Raw genomic sequence first — 20,526 nt, 5'->3', positions numbered from 1 at the left:
CCTCTGCCAAAGAGCCTGGCTTCGGCCCCCGCAGCCGAGCACGCCTCAGCCTTCACACCAGCCCTTCTCAGCTACACGAGCAATTTTTTCCCCTCATCTTCCGACATTGCTGCAGAAAACGTGCCAAAGCACATGTAGCGTCTCGGCCAGGCTCTCTACTCGGGAAAGCCAGCACCCCCGCCGCCTTCTCGCGTCCTGAAAACTCCTTTTTCAGGGAGCGCGGACACGGCCCGCAGCGTCAGGGGCAGCGCCCGTGCTCCGCGCGGCTCCCGCGGCTCCCCCCGCCCACGGCGGCTCCCCCCGGCCGTGAGGGGCCGCGCCGCGGCGCAGCCCGCCCGCCCCTTACCGCAGCACTTTGCCCACCGCCTGCAGGACCATTTTGCAGCTTAATCCCGGTTTGGGACTCGGGGCGAGGACGGGCCGTTCCGCGGGGAGGCTGCACTGATCCCCGACCATGGTACGGCGGGACGAGCGCGGAGCGGCGCGGAGCGGGGGAAACGCCGGGCCGCCGGTGGGCACGGCTCGGCCCGGACTCTGCTCGGCCGCTCGGGGCGGGCTCTGCCCCGCCGCCCGGCCCGGCCCCTCCGCCGCTCGGGGCGGGCTCTGCCCCGCCGCCCGGCCCGGCCCCTCCGCCGCGGCTCCTCCCGCCGGGCCGCCCCGCCTGGCGCTGCCCCGCTGGGCCCGCAGAGGCCGCGGCGGGGGCCGCAGCCCGCAGCCCGCTCCCCCCGGCGGGGCGCCGCTCGGACGGCGCGGCCGGGGGTGCCGGCACCCGGCCCCGAGGCCCCCGAGCCGGCGCTGCCCCCTCCGGCCTGCGGCGGCCCCAGAGCAGCGCGGCAGCACCGGCCCCACCTGTACCGGGCCACGCCGGGCGCCCGGTGAGAAACGGGAATAACGAGGCTTTTGTGGGCAAGACACGGGAATAACGAGGCTTCTGTGCGCAGGGCCGGGCAGCGCTGCCGGGGCTCGCCCTGGCGCCGGGCTGGGTGCGTACTGCCAGGAACGCGGCTCTGCCCCGCCAGCGCCAGCCCGGCAGCGGCACCGAGGCCTCGTAGCTCAAACCGAGAGGGTGAAGAAGAGTAAAATCGCGAACAGCAAGAGCCACCTTGCCGTTATGGCCAGAGCTAAGAGCAGGCACCTGGTAATGGCCCTCAGAGGCCGAGTGACCAAGCAGCACCCCCAGACGCAAGGCCTGCGGTGACACACCAGCAAGTGTTACACAGAGAAACCACTTTGCCGTCAGTTTTCCTAACAGACCTTAGAAAGATGCTCAACATCCAGCTCCTTCCTCAGCCACGGCATGTAACCACAGCTCCACACACACCTTCTGGGCAGGCAGCTGTGCCCACAGCTCGCTGCTGGAGCATTTAGAGCCAAGCCGTGGCAAAAAATGTGACTAGCGTGGCATAACGTGACCCGGAACACAAAGCCCCGAGGACATCGCTTCTTCCGACACGCCAAAACCCGATGTGTGACATCTCAGAGAACACAGTGGTTTTGCCATTTTACGTACACCTGCGACACTGGCTGCGGCTGGATGGGGCAGTTCCCCAGCCAAGCACTCCAGTTTGTCTACTGAACGGGCAATCTTCCCCAGTGAACAGAAAACCGACACTGTCGAATCAAACCTAGCACAAATCACATCATTGCTGCTGTCACCAACACAACATCACTTGTCTAAAGTGGGTGGGAATGGGACCACTGTTTGCACAAACCCAAGAAACTGCAGCCACGTCACCCAACCTGGAGGAACAGCGCGCTTGCCGCTCAGTCCCAGAGCGCCCACACGGGCAGCAGCGTTTGCCAGTTACACACTTTTACTTGCATGTCCAAGACAGGCATCCACACCCTTGTGAAGCGGGAAGTATTTTTATTCCCACTCTCCAAGCAATCCACTTCAGATGGAGTTTTAATGACTTCACTGATAGCACACAGGAAGCCTGCAGCTGAACACAGCTCAGCTTTCCACTCCACGGCCTGGCGCTTCGTGCAGAAGATTATCCTGCCCTTGAAAAAGCTGATGCTTGCTCAATCTTTTCCCGAAGTAACAGTGACTTGTCACAGAAACATTAAACAGCAAGTCCTGGCAAATGGAGAAAGGACACCTGCCAAGCTGAACAGTTGCCCTCACTTCGTTCACCAGTGAAATCTGCACAGAGAGAATTTTGTTTGTTAAAAAAAACCACCCTAAAAACAACAAGCCTGTGATATAAAGCAGCTTAAGTTTTATTAAAAGTCTGTCTATCCAAAGTAAATTAAAGAAAAATCCAGGGGTCAAACCAAAATAAATACAGCTCTGTGGTGTTACAGTTGTGTTAGGAAAGCTGGCCTCTCCATGACTCTCACAGCTAAGCATTCACGCTTCAGAGACAGAGCTTCAGTGGTCTCACACAGGTTTGCAACTGACACTCTGCTGTTAAAACTAATAGATCAACTGAAATAAAATTTTTAAACCTGCTATCTTTTTACCTTGACCCAGATAAATGACCCACTTCTCCGTTCTGTTAGCTTCTCCATCAAACCAGCCCCTTCCTTTCCCTTTCCTCAACCACATGTCTCCGCAGCCCCCTTTCCAGCCTTTCTTCCACCTATCGCTTTTCCTCCCGTCCAGCAATATCCCCTTTCTGGATCAACTGCATGCTACAGTTTACCTGCAGTACTGGATTTTATGCAAGTTGTGGGAAAACCCAGCCTCTCAAAGTCAATTTTAAATGCTCCAAAATAATAAAAAAATGAAACAAAGTTATTATAGGAAGCACAACTTAAGTACACGCGCTTTATATATATGGCATCAACATAAGTAATTTAAAACACATCTGCAGTACAGAGTCTCACACTTTAACAAGATTTAGAGCACATGTGCAAACACAAATGAGTTTACTTGAAAGCTGCTGCATCCAGAAAGAGCAGCACTCGATCTAAAGGCAATATGCTTAGTTGAACACAGCTACTGGTCCGATCTCTGCCTATGCATATGCTGAAGGATGAGTACCTGCACTTCCTCAAGGGTGTGCCTGAGCCACCTGACACCCTGCCTAGTTACATCCACCGGTGGCCTCTTTTTCACTTGCTTTTTCAACATCCTCTGCATGTAACAACTGCTGGATCCGACCGTAGCACAAGCATGCTTCAGCAGTGTCAAACTGCTTCCAGCACAACCCCTGCCCACCAGCCAGTTTTGAAAGTTCACGGAGCTGTGTACGGAAATCACCGCTAAAACGTTAACAGAAATATCTGTGAATGGACCTGCCAACAGCTTTATGATTTGTATCGGTCCTACAGACGTATCAGCAAAGCAGTAACAGCACCAGTGGCACAGAGTAAGGGCACGAAATGGTGCACTGGGAAGAGGGGAGCCCCATTTCCCACCACCTACACGCGACTGTATGTGCTTACATTACACTGATGGAAAGGTTTCTACATTGATCCCCACTACCAAGCCAAAGAACGGTACTTATAAATTTCATGAATAATGCTTTGTATTTATAATTATGTTAAAGCAGCAGTTAATTACACATTTATGTGCCCCTTTTACGGTTCCATAAAAATCAAGTGTATAGCAGCCACCACATGGATGTATACTAGTACCCAGAGATTTGGCAAAGAAAGTCATACCAACCCAGACAAGCAAACAATGTCAAGGAGAAAAAAAAAAAAAATCACGACTACTATTTTGATTGAGGTACAATTTAGCATTTATATGCATAAAAATGAGCCCTTGTAATGTCAGATTGTAAAGTTCTGTTTCAAATCAAACTGAAGCTTACTGTGTGTCCCTGCCTGACACACATCTCAGTTTTGACAGCTAATTAGACTTTTTGTTTGACTTCAGCGTGCCCTGCTACCATCTAACCAAGTACTCTTTCCTGTTACCTCACAGCACATCCCCAGATCTCTGGAACCACTCAAAATCAGCAATGAGACAGTTTTATCCTTTAGCTTGCCTCTAAGCGGCATTTATACTGAGATTACATTTGCTCTCCATTTTGTCATCCTCGCAGAGCAGCAAAGATGGCATGAGCAGCTTTGCTCCATGTAGACAGTAAAGGCATGGATTTGGGACAAGACAGGCTGAAGGCAAAGTTGCCTCAGTGTCAGCAAGCAGTTTGGAGGTGATCGTAGTGAAGGCGGAAAGAAAAGATTTCAAGGGTATACTTTCAGCTCCACTCTTGAGATAACAGCAGGAGAAATCAGGCTTCCTGACTACACAAGGGTGTTGTGATACAAGCCTTATCAACAGTGGCTACACACATTCCAGAAAGTTTGTGCATAAAAGATTGAGCTTAAAAGCAGCCCACTAGTAAGTGACAAGGCGCCTACGTTTGCTGCATTACTGGAAGCTCTGGTAACAAGTCAGTATCCTGCAACCACCACCTCTAGCTTCATCAGTAGCGTGGGGGTTCTCTTCTGCAATAAGCAGAGAAAAAAATGGTACATTATATTCTCACCTAATCCATAACATGAGAAACAATTGACTGCAGCAAGAACAGCAAAATACCTCAAAATATCAGTACAGTTCCACCAGGAACTCCAAAGAATGTATATTACATCATTTTGGAAAGGATGACCAAAATTAGAAGAACCAAGGCTTCACCAAGTATAAAAAATAAAGAAAAGAAGGAAGAGGAAAGTGACTGCTGGCTGCTGTATGTACCAAACAAAGAAATCATGATCTCAGAGGTACTGTATTTCTGGCATGCTTGTGGGTATTGTTCCAAAATCCCTTGAAGTGTCAAGTTAAGCCAGGTTCACCAAGAAGTGTGTGTGGACGGGAGCCGAGGACCCTGAACGTATTGAAGGATGCAGCAATAGCAGCAGCTCAGCAGGAGAGGCTCAACTCCACCAGCACTGAACAAGTACCTGAGAACTATGGAGAAAGGAGGGGATGGTCACATCCAGACTCCACATGGACAAGTGACATGTAAGGGGACAGAGCTGATTTTTATCACCTGCATTTTAAGCAGTCCTCCCAAGTCAGCCCACATCAAGTGGCAGAAGCCCTCTGCAAAACACACACTGGTGGGACACTTGGTTCCACAGCAGCTATTCCAGGCGAGTTTGGGGCAAGTAGATTCTGACTTAATGAACTTACATGGAGTTGGAGAGAAACATCAGATTCAGACCTCACTTGTAGCATCCCTGAAAAGTCAGCACTGTTGTAAAAGTAATTCTGATTTTAAAAATCATTCTGAATCCCAGGCAAGTTCCAAGATGACTGTATTCTGCTTAAAGTTTCCCCTACTTCACACTGAAAAGGTTCTTTGCTTTCTGCACTAAGGTGCTGTATACCATTATATAGCACCCTATTTCAGTGATGGATGAAGCAGTCCCCATACAGTACTTTTTTTTCCATAGTTCATTCCAGAACAGCAAAACATCACAATGATACAGCCTCAGGAGGCAGCGAGCTTTCCTCTTTCTAGCTTGCAACACTATATGCTTGGCACCACTATACAAAGGAACAATAAACGGGAAAATATTTGCAAATAAACAGCTCAGATCTATCACCTTCATAAAACTGTCTTCCGCATAGACAAAGTTTGCTGGAGAAAAGCCTAGGAATAACTCCAGGTGACACTGAAGCTCCGGTGACAGGCAACATCACAGAGGATGAAATGCCTTTTTTTCTTCCAGTGGGGGAGGAGGAAAGGAGAAAACACAAACAAGTAAAGATGTGCCAGCGAAGCTAATGCATTTATCATTCTGAGTGCCCAAAAGGATGTTTTTCAGCACGTGCCTCTCGCAGATTAAGCCAGAGGAAGAAGTCTTATTAAGCAGAGTACCTGCTGATGGGCTGCATGGGGTCCTCACAGCATACTGTAAAGACTGAGATGCTTAGTTTATACCATTGCAGCTGCTGTTAGTTCCTTCCCAGGGATAATACAAGTGAGAATTTCATCTCACATTTTACCATTCAGGTTCTTTTTTATCTTGCCCTAATTTTGAAGTTTAACTAGGCTGTGCTCCAGCGAAGCATCAGTGCAACACGCATTTCATACAGAAAAGCTAAAATGAAAGACTCCTGTTCTTTTCCTTCCCTCCCCCAAATATGCTGGACCTCAAGCTCCACATAAAGAGGTAAAACTTCTAAAACTTGGCTAAGAAGCTCTCCCTAGGGATTGTTTAACATACTCAGAGCTACTTGCTACATAGATACAGAACTCTCCCTGTAAGTTTTACAACACAACTACTGTTTTCACAGACTTTGGTAAATATGGCATGGAAAACAAAACCTTAATTGCAAATTGGCACAAAACTCCAGGCTGAGCGCCCAAGGTGTAATCAGCACAGGAAAGGGGGGTATCTGTGTCAGCACTGGTATTGGTCAGGACTATCTACCCTTGGGTGGGAAAGGCGTAGAAGGAAAAAGGGGAGATGCTGGGAGTGAACTTGCAGAGTTTTCCCAGGCAGATGAAGAGCCACTAAGGAAATATGTTTCCCTCCTTTTTGGTGCTAAGAATGGCTTCATCTCAGTATAGCAAATTATTTTATCTGGTAATGTCACGTTTAGATGACAGCATGAGGGAAAAACAATTCATGAAGTCAGCATGAAATTTATTCTAGGAGATTTTTCTCCAGGCATGCATTACGAAATATAACACACAGAGCTTACATTATGTAAGATTAAAAAGGGGAAACTATTAATTGTAATTCCTGGCACTTACAGAATGATCCCTTAGCTACTACTTCTGAAGAGCAGGACCACAAAATCCAGAAGTCACAAAATTAACTTGGTTCACACCCAGAGAGCAGTGCATGTCTGCATTCCACAAACTCAAAATACACATGCTGCATCCCAGCTGATTTGACTTCTTAATACCTTGCAGGCCCAGCACAGACCAGAGCGACGGGAGGCCAATAACAGCTTTTGCCACGCAAACGATGCCATAAAGTACACAAGTTAAAATCTGAAATAGTTCAGATTTGTGAAGGAGATGAACAAATTTCCAGCAGTGGTTCAGCCTTGCAAAGCTGGTGGCAGCTCAGCCCAGAGGAGGGGCCACTCCACAGCTCTGAAGTAAAACCTGTTTGGTCAGCGTGCATGTTAAAGGCAGGTACTGGAGACGGACACAGGGCTCCAGAAAGACACCAACAAGGAGTTTGTCATAGGGACTCACCTCTGCTGAAGCTAGGTGGCTGCATTTCAAACAGTCCTGCAAGTAAAAGTGGAGATCTTGCCTTTGAGCAATCCCCAAACCTAACATCCCGCTGATGAGGCGTTTTGAGCCATTTGAAAAACTTAACATACTGAAAAAGGACTGTTAAATGACACACTGGGCGGGGGGGAAACCAACCTTGACATTTTACAGGCCAATTCTTGACACTTGGTTATAGTCAAGATGTTACAAACAAGAAACCCATAATACTCCCACAGCAGCACTGTCTTGGGTCTTCACTGCACTTGCCCATCTTGCCTGTGTGAGAGCTCCGCTGCCGGTGGGATATACGCTTACGTAGCCATGGCCACACAAAACTACCTAACTTAAAGTACGTTGCTTGGAATTTTCCTAAAACTTGTTACAAAAATATAGCCAGGCTTCATACTTCGATTTCCTGATAAAGAAAATGGCTTAAGTGTATTCACTTACCCATTCGATCTGAACCTCACACTTTGACAGTATAAAATCAAGCATCTCTCAAAATTCAGTGTGATCATATGATCTTGTAATCAACCCTCTCCTACAAATTCTGGACAGATTTGGACAAAAAGTAGCAAGATAATACATTTTCAGGTTAAGACTACCATACCCTTTTTTCAGGCACTGCACTAACATGCTGGTCCAGTTCAATAAGGAACTGGTAGATTTAAAAAGCTTGTAAACAAAAGATTGTTGGGTTTGCATCACATTCGTTGCTCCTAAATGACGCTTGTTCACAAGCAAGTTAAGCTAGCTGCTGAGTGAAATCATGCTAGTAGTATAAAAAAACCCCAAAACCAAACAAAAAAGAACACCTCAAACAGCACCCAAAAGAGTAAAAATCAGGGAAAACACCACTTTTCTATACAAAAATAATATAAAAGACCACCACCTGAATTATCTCAAACCATCAGAGGTTTCCTTTTTAGGCTCAGAATATTTGAATCATTTTAAAAAGCCCCTCCTGGAAGCATACACAGGTCATGAGAAGGTCTACTTAAGACAGAACTGCCTTCCAAATTATAGCTAGACTATCAGACACAAGTATTTTTATTACTGTGACATGCTTGCACCACTGTAAACGCTGGTTAAGAGGCAATCATGGATTACACCTCAAGAGAGAAACACCATAAAATGAAGGAAACTTCTATGAACCTAAATCTCATCTGATCAAGGAAAAAGAAAAGAAATGGTAGAATCAAAACTGAAGAGTCCCAGTTTAAGCCAATCACGGAGAGAGAGATACGGGTTTAAAAACACTGTTAAACACATCTGTCATTGAGTAATGCTGCAGTATATAAGGCTTTTCTGATTCTGTCTTGTTTAAAACCTCCGTTTTTCCTAGAATTTGTTCTACAGCTGGATTTACACCTTTCCCCCATAGTCCAGTGCAAGTCTTGAACAGATATTTACTTACTATGAAACAAAGAAAAGCACTGGCTGACAGAAGAGCTTTGCTGGTCTGGTTAGACAAGATTGTCATTTATCATGGTTTAGTAATGCAATAAGAAAATTAGCCTTGCCTGCTCTCAAGCACAAGAAAGTCACGCTTGAGGTACTGGGCAGAAATCGAAGGGAGGACCTTCCATCTCTACCAAGACTTGTTTGCATGAACTTTGCTAAATAAGTCTTTACCCCAATTCCACAGCCAGGAAAAAAAAGAAAGAAAAAAAGGTTACTATTATTTACGTTTTGCATGCATTGTATTGCAAATTGTTCCTAAACTACTCACTTTCAGGACTTCATCCATATCAATATGTACTGAGGCTCAGATCAATGGGTGACAATGTCACACTATGATAATTCCTACTTAGCTACTGAGAAATACCATTACCATGAGCGTGGCAAAGACATCTTTTCCAAAAGCATGATGAAAATTGCTTTGTAGCTAGGAAATGGCCTTGAAGTTGCAGCGTTACTGCAAGGATGAAGAGGTAGGCAAGTGGTGATCCAGTATGATCCAAGGAGACACAATTACTAAATACTGAGGGGTAACAGAGAAGGGAAGGATGATTCCAGACTTCTCCAAAGTCCAACTCTGCCAGTACCACCTCTGAGGTGCAAGTGAAATTGAATCCCTCTCTAAAGCAACATATATATATCAAATTTTATCTAAATTCAGTGATACACACTACCTGATGTATTTTTGTATTTTTCTAGGCTTCCTATTGGGGAAGTGAAAGAGAATATTGGAATATGCATTCATCCTGCATCTGGAGCTACTTCTGCTCTTTGAAGGTACACTGTATGTATCGAGCAAACGTACGTAAGCCTTTCTCTTTCAACATTCTGTTCTAAAAATTATTTGAAACTAGGGAAGATACATTGTGTTCCACTATGCAAATAGCAACTTCCCTGTATAATTATAGTACATTTTGCTCAGAATTGCATCATGACTAGGATACTATTAAGAGGACAAACATTTAACCACTATTCTTAGTTTGTTAGAAATTTTTTCCCACAAAAACACACACCAATCTTTTCATTGTTTTTACTTTAGTAAAGGAACAGTTATTTTTTATTTCAGTAAATGTATTTTTGTTAGTGTTACAAAACAGGTATTAAATTCTCCTTCAGCTTTCTTCACTATTATTCTTCCCTTGTCTTTACCACAGTTGCCTTAATTTTCTCTAAGACAAGATCATTAAATAGGAATAAAAAACCCTGGCATGCTGATTCCAAAATAGCCTTAAAGCTTCAGTAAAATATTCACTTCTAAATGTGAATTCAATGGAAAAGGGGCATCAAGGAGTTTCTTCCTTACGTTCTCACCAAATGGATAGGTGCACATCTGACAAAAGAAGAAACAGAATGTATTTCTAGTTCACACACATGAACCAGAAGCACTGGAACAAAACATAGCAGATGACTGAAAATATCATCTAAACTTTACAAGCTCTTCCATATGTTGTTCAGAAGTATGAACCGTGCAAAATTCTTCTGAACAGATGCAGCCTTACATCATTTTACTTGTGCACATACCTCTGTCAAAGCATCAGCCAGCGCAGGGCCCACCTGAGCAGCAGTCACATTAAAAGATGACACTGAACAGCTAAGAAACCAAGCACTCAAAAGCTAACCTTGGTATATTGGTTTGCACTCCCTATTTGAGCTTCTGATTATACTTCAGAACTCAGGTTTTAATTTCAGGATGGTAAAACACAGAATACAGATTCTGCTCCCTGTTGCTCTCCTATGTGCTCCATGCTAAATCTAAAAGAAAGTACAAACGCCGTTAAGGATCCAGTTCCAGTCTTCCCAATCCAACCAGGCTATTAGATACGCACATGAACCGATCAGCTTCAGAAAGAATTTGGTGTGTTCAAGTGCTATATTAAACTGGAAATTAAAAGGCTGGATCTTAACCTGTTTGAGAATCATGATAAATATGATGCAGCTTCCTCAGAGGGCCAGGAAGGAGAGGGGATGAAGGCATGGAATTTTAGCTCTACAGGGTAGGAGCAAATCTGAATTTTCTTCCCAATACATGCTCTACATTAATACATGGGCAACTAAATGCAAATTTTGAAAAGAATCCTTTTATCATAAAACAGTACAGCAGTTGCTTTTCATAATACAGCATCCAAAACATGTTGCTATTGCTTTTCCTGAAAGCAATAAAATATTGTTATTCCACAAATTCGGTATTACTTTGTTTGCATATGCAAGTGCTCATGCATATTTGGAACCTGACAGCAGCTATACTGCTAGCACCACTGCCTGCAGGCCTGCTGACTAGCAATTTTCGTACGAAGTATTTTCTTTCTTGCCTTTCCCTATGACCAAATTTATAAAGAAGCTGTCAAAAATCCCCCTAGCTGAAGTCGATATCCATATCCATTCACCATTTGGGTGCATGTCAAAACACAGAACAGACACAGAAGTAACGCCGCTGAGAAGTGAAGCTCTGCTATCAATGGGCCGAGCAACGAGATGCCCCCTGGCTCGCCGCAGCCCCAAGCCCTTCTGCATACCTGATGGGGGGAAGGTCTAGGGCAGGGGGAGCGCTAAAGGAAGGCTGTTCACTCCCTACACCAAAAGAAAAGGGACAAGAAACTATGCTTCAGCGTCCGAGGAATCAGTTCAGTCCTTCAGGAAACAAGCCTCCCCAGATAAAGCTTTACCTTTTAAACAGCCAGCTGGAGAATGAATTGGCAAGGATCCAGCTGTTCGCAACACACAGGTAACGTACAGCTCCTCCTCCTCTCATGACTCTTGCTTTGTCTTCACCGGTAATGGTTTGGTGGGGGACAGTAGTTTTAAAGACAAGGCAAATACGCAACACTTATCATAGCTTGAAATTCAGAGACAAGATCTGCCAGGTAGGTACAATCAGCATTGCACACCCCTTCTTGGGGTTGAGTTCATCTGTTTTAACCTTGTAGATAAACTAAATAGTTGCGTCCCCACTATGGTTTTCATAGCTTACATACTCTTTAATTGTTTCACAATGAAAACATGCGCTTTTTTTGATCCAAGGAGATATTTTGCCTACACAAATACAGCACGCTAGCACGGCGTGGCTGCTGCCGTAGACAGAGCACTTGCTACAAAACCTGTGCCCTGCACGTGCCGTGTACGTCACCCCACACCCATGCCCCGGCACTGCCCAAGTAAAACAAGCTACACTGGTACAAGAAAAACCAACCAAAAAAACAAAACAAACAAAAAAACACACCACATTTTGCCTATAACTACACTCGACTTTCTTCCAGTGCAGGTGTACTCTCAAAAACCTTCTTCATACCCCAACCACCAACGCCAGAAGACATCTGGAGCGGAGACAACACGTACGCAGGTAACGCCCGGTTTTTCCACCAAGTGATTCACGTTTCCTCCAGCAGCACGCTGGGTTCGTACACCACAGCACCAACCCATGCCTCCCTGAAAAGCCTGATCTACTGGGATTGCACCAGTCACGGCCACCGCACGTGCAGGGGGTGATGCAGCCGCCCATCTCCTGCTCGGGAGCCCAGAGGACAGCGGCCACGGCAGGGCAGCTGCCCCTGTCACAGCCCCCCCAGGGCCCATGGGGACACGGGGGCTATCAGGTGCAGGGCACAGCAGGAGCTCCCGGAGCAGAGATGCTCAGGTACGCTATAGGTACACACACCGCAGGGACCAGAGCAGTAGGCTCTGGGGTCAGAACCAGCCTTCAGCTCCTGTCTGCCTTCTGTCTAGTTACCCCTGTAGGGAACCCAAAGCTTAATTAGCCAAAAGCACACCTTCCAGTAAGGCATCTGGTTTTAACTTGTGTATCTTACAAGAAAGATGTTATTTTGCTCAGCATTTTGTTCCAATGGCTGATCACATCCACCGTTAAAACATGCATCCTTTGAATATTTGAAATCATCTAGCTTTAACATCCATTTATGTTTCCAATTATGATTGTTATCCTGTTAGATTATAGCTTTCTTCTCCACCCCCTCCTTTTTTTAACTTCATTAGCTAGATGCTATATTTACCTCTTGACCTTCTGAGAAACTAAAAAAAATAAATTTCCCTTATGCCTCATTATTAGAAATCTTTTCTTCAGTCTTTAAATACTGCAGGTCTTTTCAGCCTTTTAATTTAGATGGGATCCAAGTGCCTACTCAAGACAATGAAAGCACAACTGATCAAAAGATCTAGAGCTATTCTTACAACCTTAATAAGGGTGAGCAAGCACACAAGACTATCTGGATCTTCATTCCCCAACAAATTAAGGACCATCGTTCATTTAATAATGTTGCAAGGTTAAAACGTTTACGTTTCTAACATTTAGAAATTCAGATAGTATTTGCATCTTAAGACAACAGAAAGAATACTAGTTCTCATTATTTGAGAACGGAAAGAAAAAGCTATAAAACCATCAATTCACTTACATTCTCCAGACAGAAGAGCTATAAATATAATATAGCTCTTGTTTTATAAATATTTAATCAGCTTAGTAACAATTATGATCACTTCATTCCACGCAGGTTGCACTACCTTTGATTAAAAAACCTCAAGGAGAAAAAAAAAAGCTTGTTTTTCTTGTAATCCATTTTCTTCGCTTCCTTACCCACAACCATGGGGGGAAAAAGCCACAGCACTATCATCCAAGATTACCTTCTAAGAAACAAACGGAGAGCACATGGCAAAAACGTTGTGTCCTCTCCCACATAAAATTACCTCCCTACCACTGCGTTGCTTCCACTGTAATCCTTGAGTCCCCTTGAGCAAAAAGCAGTATTGATTCCAATTAAATTACCTGACCCAAGGGACTGTGTAGAAAGGAGCAAGGAAGATGATACAGCCTAAAACTTCAATGAGTGTGTCCTACCATCTGCTAATACAACCATTACTGTGAAAAGCCACTCGGATTCACTTTGCTGCCTGTTGTCTCCAGTGCCTTCCTCATCCTCACTCCTTACACTCAGAAAGAGCAAATGCCTCGTCCCATCCTCTACAAGGAACAGATTCAGGGGAGAGCAATGAAAGACCCCAAAATAAGTTGTGCCCCCTGACTCCCTCGATACCATCCTTTGTCTTGCTTTAACGATGCTACTTTTAACATCCAGAACTCAAGAGAAAATATATTCAACCCATACCTGAACTCGCTAAAAAACATGACCCACCCTCACCCTCTGCATTAACACGCTCCGTATACTCAAGGATGGTTGGGTTGCCTGGTGGACGAGAAACCCAAGGCTTAACAGATTGCCATTATGCACGTCAGAACTTGCAGACATTTCCCGGCTTCAGCGTGTCACACCTCTACTGAAAGTGAAAGCTGCAGTTTACCTTCTTTGGGGCTTCATTTACTGCCTCATTTCCAATTCCAGATAATCAACTTCTAACAAAACTGGAAAGCCCATGCTCTCTCCCCGTGCAACAAAGGAAGCCAGATTGTCCTCCTGTACTGTACGCATCTGCTTTTGTACCGCAACTGCTACTGGCAGATTGTTGCTTAAGAAAAACAGACTGGCAACGAGAAGGATCAGCAGCTTGGCATTTGTTCTACTTGTGTAACCTTTCACAAACAGCCTTGCATTTCCATCAAGGCAACGTTCATCTGCTCTGTGCAAATACAAATAGTAGCTTATCGAAAAGCTGCGATGTTGTTCAAAAATTGGCTGAACATATATAGAGAAACGAAACAACACTGACATTCAGACACTCTAGAACTTGCAAGTGAAATTTTTTAATTTCCAGTTTTTAAACAGCGCTTATGTAGTCAACAAATAAAGGTTATCAAACCCTCTCCTAACAGTGTTCTTTAATCATCTACCAGCACAAAATGCCACTAGAATGTTCTGAAATACTTTGATGGCATCTTTTGGCCACACAGCTAAGCCACTCCATCAGCCAGCTTCTTCAGAGAGGATTATTCCGATTCACTCCTCCCTGCCCAAACCAAATGGAAACTGTGCGTTTTCATAGTGTTTGTTTTCTGTCAGTTTAATCCTGTGATGCAGCTCACGACAAAGCAAATTCAGAGTCACTGGAGGTCTAAAAGAAACAACAGAAGCCCAGCTAGGGCTGGCAAGTCCCTTTCGCGGGAGGTTTGCCGCTATAGTGGCTGAGCTGTACGGTTGAACAGGCTCGTGCTAACAGCTTCACACATGCACTTGCAAAGAACAATGCCCCTGTTACACCATGTGTGTAACTACATCAGTTCCCATAAATGAGAGTGATAAGACTGTATACAGAGAAAAATTACACATAGCTCCTTGTTCCGTTGTTCCAGGCTGCCAGGACATGGTGTTAAACATTGCCGTAGGAAGTCAGAAGTGCTCCAGAACACAGGAAAAAACTTGGAGAAATAGGAAACTGACTTGACAGAGGAGAGGGGCAATCCAAGCAGAGCTGTTCAGCTCACGCATCAGCTCAAGGACCACGGTCACAGATTACCAGAAGACCATAATCTCCTCCCAGCCTTGCAGTTTTCCGACCACCCTTTGAGGGATCACTCTAAGTGATAATAATAAAGAAAATTAAGCCTGAGCATCTCAACCTTGAAGCATGTATGAAGCTTGAAGTATGTATTCTGGGCAAATAGGCAACTACTCTCCTAAGGATGAGGTGAAGCATGCTCTTAAAGAAACACTTTATTTATAAATTTTTTTTGATTCTCAGAGATGGACCTGTTTTGAAATTGCATTGCCATATTCCAATACGTACTTACAGGGGAACAGACACTGCAATTATTTTTCAGGGACATGACAATGAAAATATTTAACCTGTATTGCAATGTAGTTTGTAACACAGACACCACCTCATCATTATCGTACTTACTCACGCTACAGAGCAGATTTATTGTGATAAACTGTCCTGCGCATACAAAAGTAGAAAGTCACACTTCTTTCTTCCTATTGACAGCATCACGGCAGTGAAGTTGAAAACTTACTAACCCATCTAGCTTTCTTAATATATGTAAAATGTCAAGAGCTCAATTTATGTATTCAGTCCACTAAGTTTCTCCGGAACAGTAAGAAACTCTCCCTCCCACCAAATTCCCTCCAGAACTACTAGAGTCAGTGGGCACTGATGGACAGAGCAAAAGCAGCAAACACACACCCCGCAATTCCTTTCCGGACCAGAAGAGAGAAAAGGGAACTGATGACTCCACAGCCGCCTTCTGCAAAACCCAAGACCTGGCTTTTAGTTCTTGAACCACTTTTAGGAGAGCTGTTGTGCTTATTCATAGACCTCTCCGATACACAGTGATGCACTACTACTCGTCCTGCATGTGGGCACTGAGATTCCGCTATTGATCATGTACTGCATTACTGACCACAAAGTTCTCCCACAGCGAGCAAAAGTACGGAGTTTTTTCTCAAAAGGAGAGCACAGAGAGGAGACATCAACTCCAACATGTTTGAAGCTGCCTCTATGAAAGTAGAATTTATTTTTGTAATCTGTACCAGTGGAGTTGACTTTAAAACACAGCAGTCCCAATTTGTACTATTTTAAATCAGGATGCACACATATAAATAATGTTCAAAATTTAAGGTGGGAAAAGGCTGGAGCTACTCTTGTTCATGTAACGTGGCACAGAACCGGAGTAGCTCTCAAAAACTAAACGAACAGACTTGGTCTTGGAGAAACGTAACTGCCACACCTACACTGATAACCCTCTAAGTCAAAAGAAAAAAATAATTCTGTTCTTTTTTTTATCCTGGACGTTTTTACTGCTCCCACAAATTGATATTAGCATTGCACTTGGAACAGGCTACAATTACTCTGTGAGTGGCTTCAACACATGTTCCCTCCCTGCCACTCTGCCCTCTGTTCCTTGCAAAACTCACTCTTCATAGCTCAATAATTGTGACAAACTGATCCATGAAACTGAAAATACGGGGTTTGGGAAGCAATCCTGCAAGGAAAGGGGGCAGATACTGACAATTTTTCCAATGCTTCTAAGGTTGGGTCAAAGTGACATAATAAAACCCACACATCCAGCCCTTTCTAGCACCTCTGGGCCGGTTTGTCTCTCGTATCACGCTCTGAGGGGAAATCCCGATGAGCCAGGCTGCCAGAGCCACGCGCCGTTTCGCCAGGGGTGGGTGGAAGGAGCTCGCTGTAGGCTTCGGCCGCTTGCAGGCTCCCCTTCAGGCTGGCCACCGATGTAGGTACGCAGTCACTGCCTGGCTTTTGTTTTTCAGAACAAGGAGAAAACACATTTTTCCCCTCCCTTGTCTGGGAAACAGGAAATAGGTTCTTATAAAGGCTCTCCCACGTACAGACTGGGCAGGAAAAAGGTGGAGTTTGGCAACATGGAGATCTGTTCTTCAAGCGCAGACCAGTAATTATTCTAAGGTAAGCGACAGGATGGCTGGGCTTACTAATGTTTACTCACCCTGGTGCTGCTGCTTTCAAATGTATTTATATTTCATGCAGACTTAACCATAAATGTAAAAATTGCTTATTTTTACCCAAGTTTTTGGTTGGTTAGACCCTCGCACAGACTTTACTTTACCTTTACATACAAAGTCAACAAACTCAAAGAAATACGCCTTTTTAAATACCTGTGCAAGTTAATTAGCTCTTAAGGTCCTTATAAAGTGGCTAGACGTTTTTATCCCTATTTTATAAATGAGGCTATACTGTTTTAAGTGCAGAATATGACTCCCCAGAGCACACACAAAGTTCTACCCCTCCACTTCAGAAACCATAAGCTAGAAACAATATTGTCTTTAGCTCAGGGGAGGGTGGGGGGTGGGAATCATTAGGACAGAAAAGTATCTAGGTTTGCTAGGAATGTCAGTCAATTGATAACCATAAATCGTATGTCCGGAGGAACACATCTTCTTGTTGGTTGTACGTATTCCAAGAACGTATATTAAAAACTAGTAAAAAGGAAAGAATCGGCATGAACAGAAGGAAGGCTCTCCACTGGAAAAAAAATCCTGAGATGCTGGTTTGAAACTACCTGTGTATGAGCTACCCCCAAAAAATCCTAAAATGACTTGACTGCATCACACACTAAGTTTGGTATGTTATCCACAGAAAGCAACTAATATCCAAACTGCTTAGTACTAGAGCGCTAAACTGGGTGGGAGTCAAACTCTCTCAAAAACCATATTCCAGCCCCTGAGAAATCAAACTAGTTATTCAGGAACTGAAAGAAATGAGATTTTTTGCAGGTTTATTCCATCTTTTCACTAAAATACTTTAATTTGTACTTGTCAAGGTCAGACTGAACAGCCTTTTAGAGCTGGAAATTATTTTTTATAATCTTAAATACAGCAAGAGTCCCCAGTATATCACAAAACACAGTATTTAACCCCATAAAAAACATTTAAATATGTAGTCAACTTAGTTCCTCCTCAGAGTGTTCTATGAGCCATCAGTCATTACAAAAAAATCCCCTAACAAGCTCCATGACATCAAATTATAATGAAAAGATTGTTAAATTCCCCTCAGAAAACTGCCGTGTTACTGCATCAAGAATATACTTGTAATTAAAACTGACTGGGAAAGCAAAGACTTGTCTTTAAGAATAGCTTCAACACCTTTGAGCAAAGCAGCTGCACGACTGCCATGCAATAGAGCTCCCAAGCCACTAAAACCTGACATACATGTAAAGTCAGCATGGTGCTGTCCGTTAGGATCTTTCCTGCCAATGCACGATGCTTCGTTATCTTTAGCATCCATTGGCATTGCTGATGTTCTCTCCCACACAGAGTAAGTTAAATAACTCACATTTTCGTTTAGCTGAGGTAGCAGTACTGAGCAAAATGATGGTTCATCCTGCATCATTGGCAGGGTAGAGCTTTGGGAATGGAAGATTTAAAAAAAAAAAAATCATTAACAGGTCTTTGCTTTATTTTTTCCTTCTTAGTTGTAGAGAGGACCATAACCAAGAGTCCCCTCAATACAGGTATGAGGAAAGAAACCTCAATTTACGTCATCATCATTGTAGGTATGGTCTGACAGCAGGTAAGGGAAGAAAACAAGTTCCCATTCTATTCTAACAGAAAGCTTGAATTCACTGAAAAAAAGCTTTTAAAATGGCTATATTTAATACATTTGTTCATTATGCTTTTACAGGAATATCCCATTAAAAATCTCTAGGCCTCAGAGTATCTTAGCAGGAAGAAACAGAAATAATCTGTCCATTGCACATCAAGCTACCGATTCTGTAATTCACAGTAACCAGTATAAAAGTTTACAGTTCGTTTACTGCCCCTAATTATTATTAATGAGCTATAAACTGAGATGTTAATAGTTCTGGCATACAACAGATAAATTATATGGCTACTTTTAGTGGGCACTGCTTACCCTGCATATATACTAGCTTCATTATAAAGTAAGCCCTGACTACACTACATATTCCACAAAGCACTTGGATGGAGGGAGGTGGCATAGAAGGTGCCAAAAAAAAAAAAAAAAAAAAAAAAAAAGTGAAGTGCCTGAAGTGTTTTGTTGTTCCCTGTTCTGGCCCCAGGTTGTTATTGGAACAACATCTTTGTAATACTCAAATCCCAATATGAGCATTTATCACTGCCTGAGATTCTGTGTAAGAGCAAGGACAACAGTTTTCTTGAATGTGTAGCACAACATTGTTTTAGATCAAGAGGTAAGATATTTCCAGTAAGTATATACACTATGGGGGAGGGGGGGGGGAAGAGGGAGAGAAGAATACACACACACAAGACCTGCAGCAGCACGTTCTGGAGTTCTGAATTAAATCTTTGCTTCTGGCAGAGACTAATAAAATATTTGTAAAGAGTTACTGTTAGCTGCACAAGCTATGAGAATGAGCATATATTCCTATAGGTTATTCTTTGATTTAAAAATCTCCTACCCTTTGGCAATAAACTGATCAGGCTGGCTTTAAGAGTACGCATTGAAATGAGCATCCTTCTATGTCACAGCTGGAGATTTTTGTTTCTTAACCACTTTTTCACATAAAAAGACAATACAGATTTTTCCAGCTAAAATAACATCTGGCATAAAGTAGTACAGTACTACAAAATTATTCTACACTACATGCTGCACTGATCTGAAGAACTAGCTGATCAAGAGGTTACCCCCACCCACCCAAAAAGAGATTATATTTAATGTAAATTCTTGTTTTCTGCAAGTCTTCTGCAGCATTCACCATGAGGGCGGCCCAGTTCCAAATCCATATTTGGGAACAGCTCTATTAATATAACAACAATGACTCACACTGCAAGTTCTAATGAAATCGTCTGTTTAGAAGTGTTATGTTCATAATACTTTCCCCATATAAGGCTTACAGTTTAAACCTTTATGCATACATCATTAATGAATATAAAAATGCGTAAACTCCTTTTGAATGCTCGCATATGCAAGAAAAAAAAATCCCAGAGAAAACACATTTGAGATCATAAATCTTGTGTTGCAGGACCAGTGCCACCAGAACAGTCGGGCTGAACAGAGAACAACAGTTACAAAAACAATGCCCACAGCCGCTATAAAAGTAACTCCATTCTTGAAAGTGAAGATTAACTCAAAAGATTCAGAATTACAGTTCTGGAAGTTGTTCAGTATTTTGCACCGTACTTCCATTTCCCTCTACTTGGCAACCATACTGTCACTTTCTCACGTAAGATGGACAGTAGCAGGACTGCCCAGGATACATAACTAACGCCAAAATGCGGTGGGATTGCTGCAAGTGGCAAGTTATCACCAGACGGTGACAGCGAGACCACCATCAGCCCTGCTGCTGCTTTCCAGCATTCACCACCTCTCTCCTGGAGCTTTGGATGGCTCCATACCCTCGCAGCATTCCGCCAGCAGCAGGGAAAAGGCGTCCACAACCCGTGCCAGGGACCCGCCGAGGCGCAGGGACGCAGCAGCCGTCAGGAACGGCCAGCAGCCCCTCCTGGTCCCCCCGCTTGCCGCGTGCGGGAAGAGGTGCTGGGCTGAAATCCTGTCCCCATCGTTGGCTGTGTCA

The 20,526-nt window shown here is 44.0% G+C and overlaps 1 protein-coding gene across 5 annotated transcripts in view; it reads right to left on the bottom strand.

Annotated features, from left to right (window-relative positions):
• MOB2 (MOB kinase activator 2) overlaps positions 1–20,526 on the bottom strand; it is a 116,460-nt gene that overhangs the window by 32,902 nt on the left and 63,032 nt on the right. The window contains exon 1 of one of the 5 annotated variants that reach the window (XM_037401937.1): positions 347–536. The exons of the other annotated variants lie outside the window; for them this stretch is intronic. Within the exon in view, the coding sequence (XP_037257834.1) occupies positions 347–456 (110 nt within the window). The 5' untranslated portion in view covers positions 457–536. Of the gene's footprint in view, positions 1–346; positions 537–20,526 lie in introns of those variants that run through there. 5 annotated transcript variants of the gene reach the window in all.

The sequence above is a fragment of the Falco rusticolus genome, chromosome 10 (assembly GCF_015220075.1).
Source record: "Falco rusticolus isolate bFalRus1 chromosome 10, bFalRus1.pri, whole genome shotgun sequence".
NCBI lineage: Eukaryota > Metazoa > Chordata > Aves > Falconiformes > Falconidae > Falco > Falco rusticolus.
The sequence above is the reverse complement of the archived record's forward strand: the minus strand, read 5'-3'. Positions and strand labels throughout refer to the sequence as shown.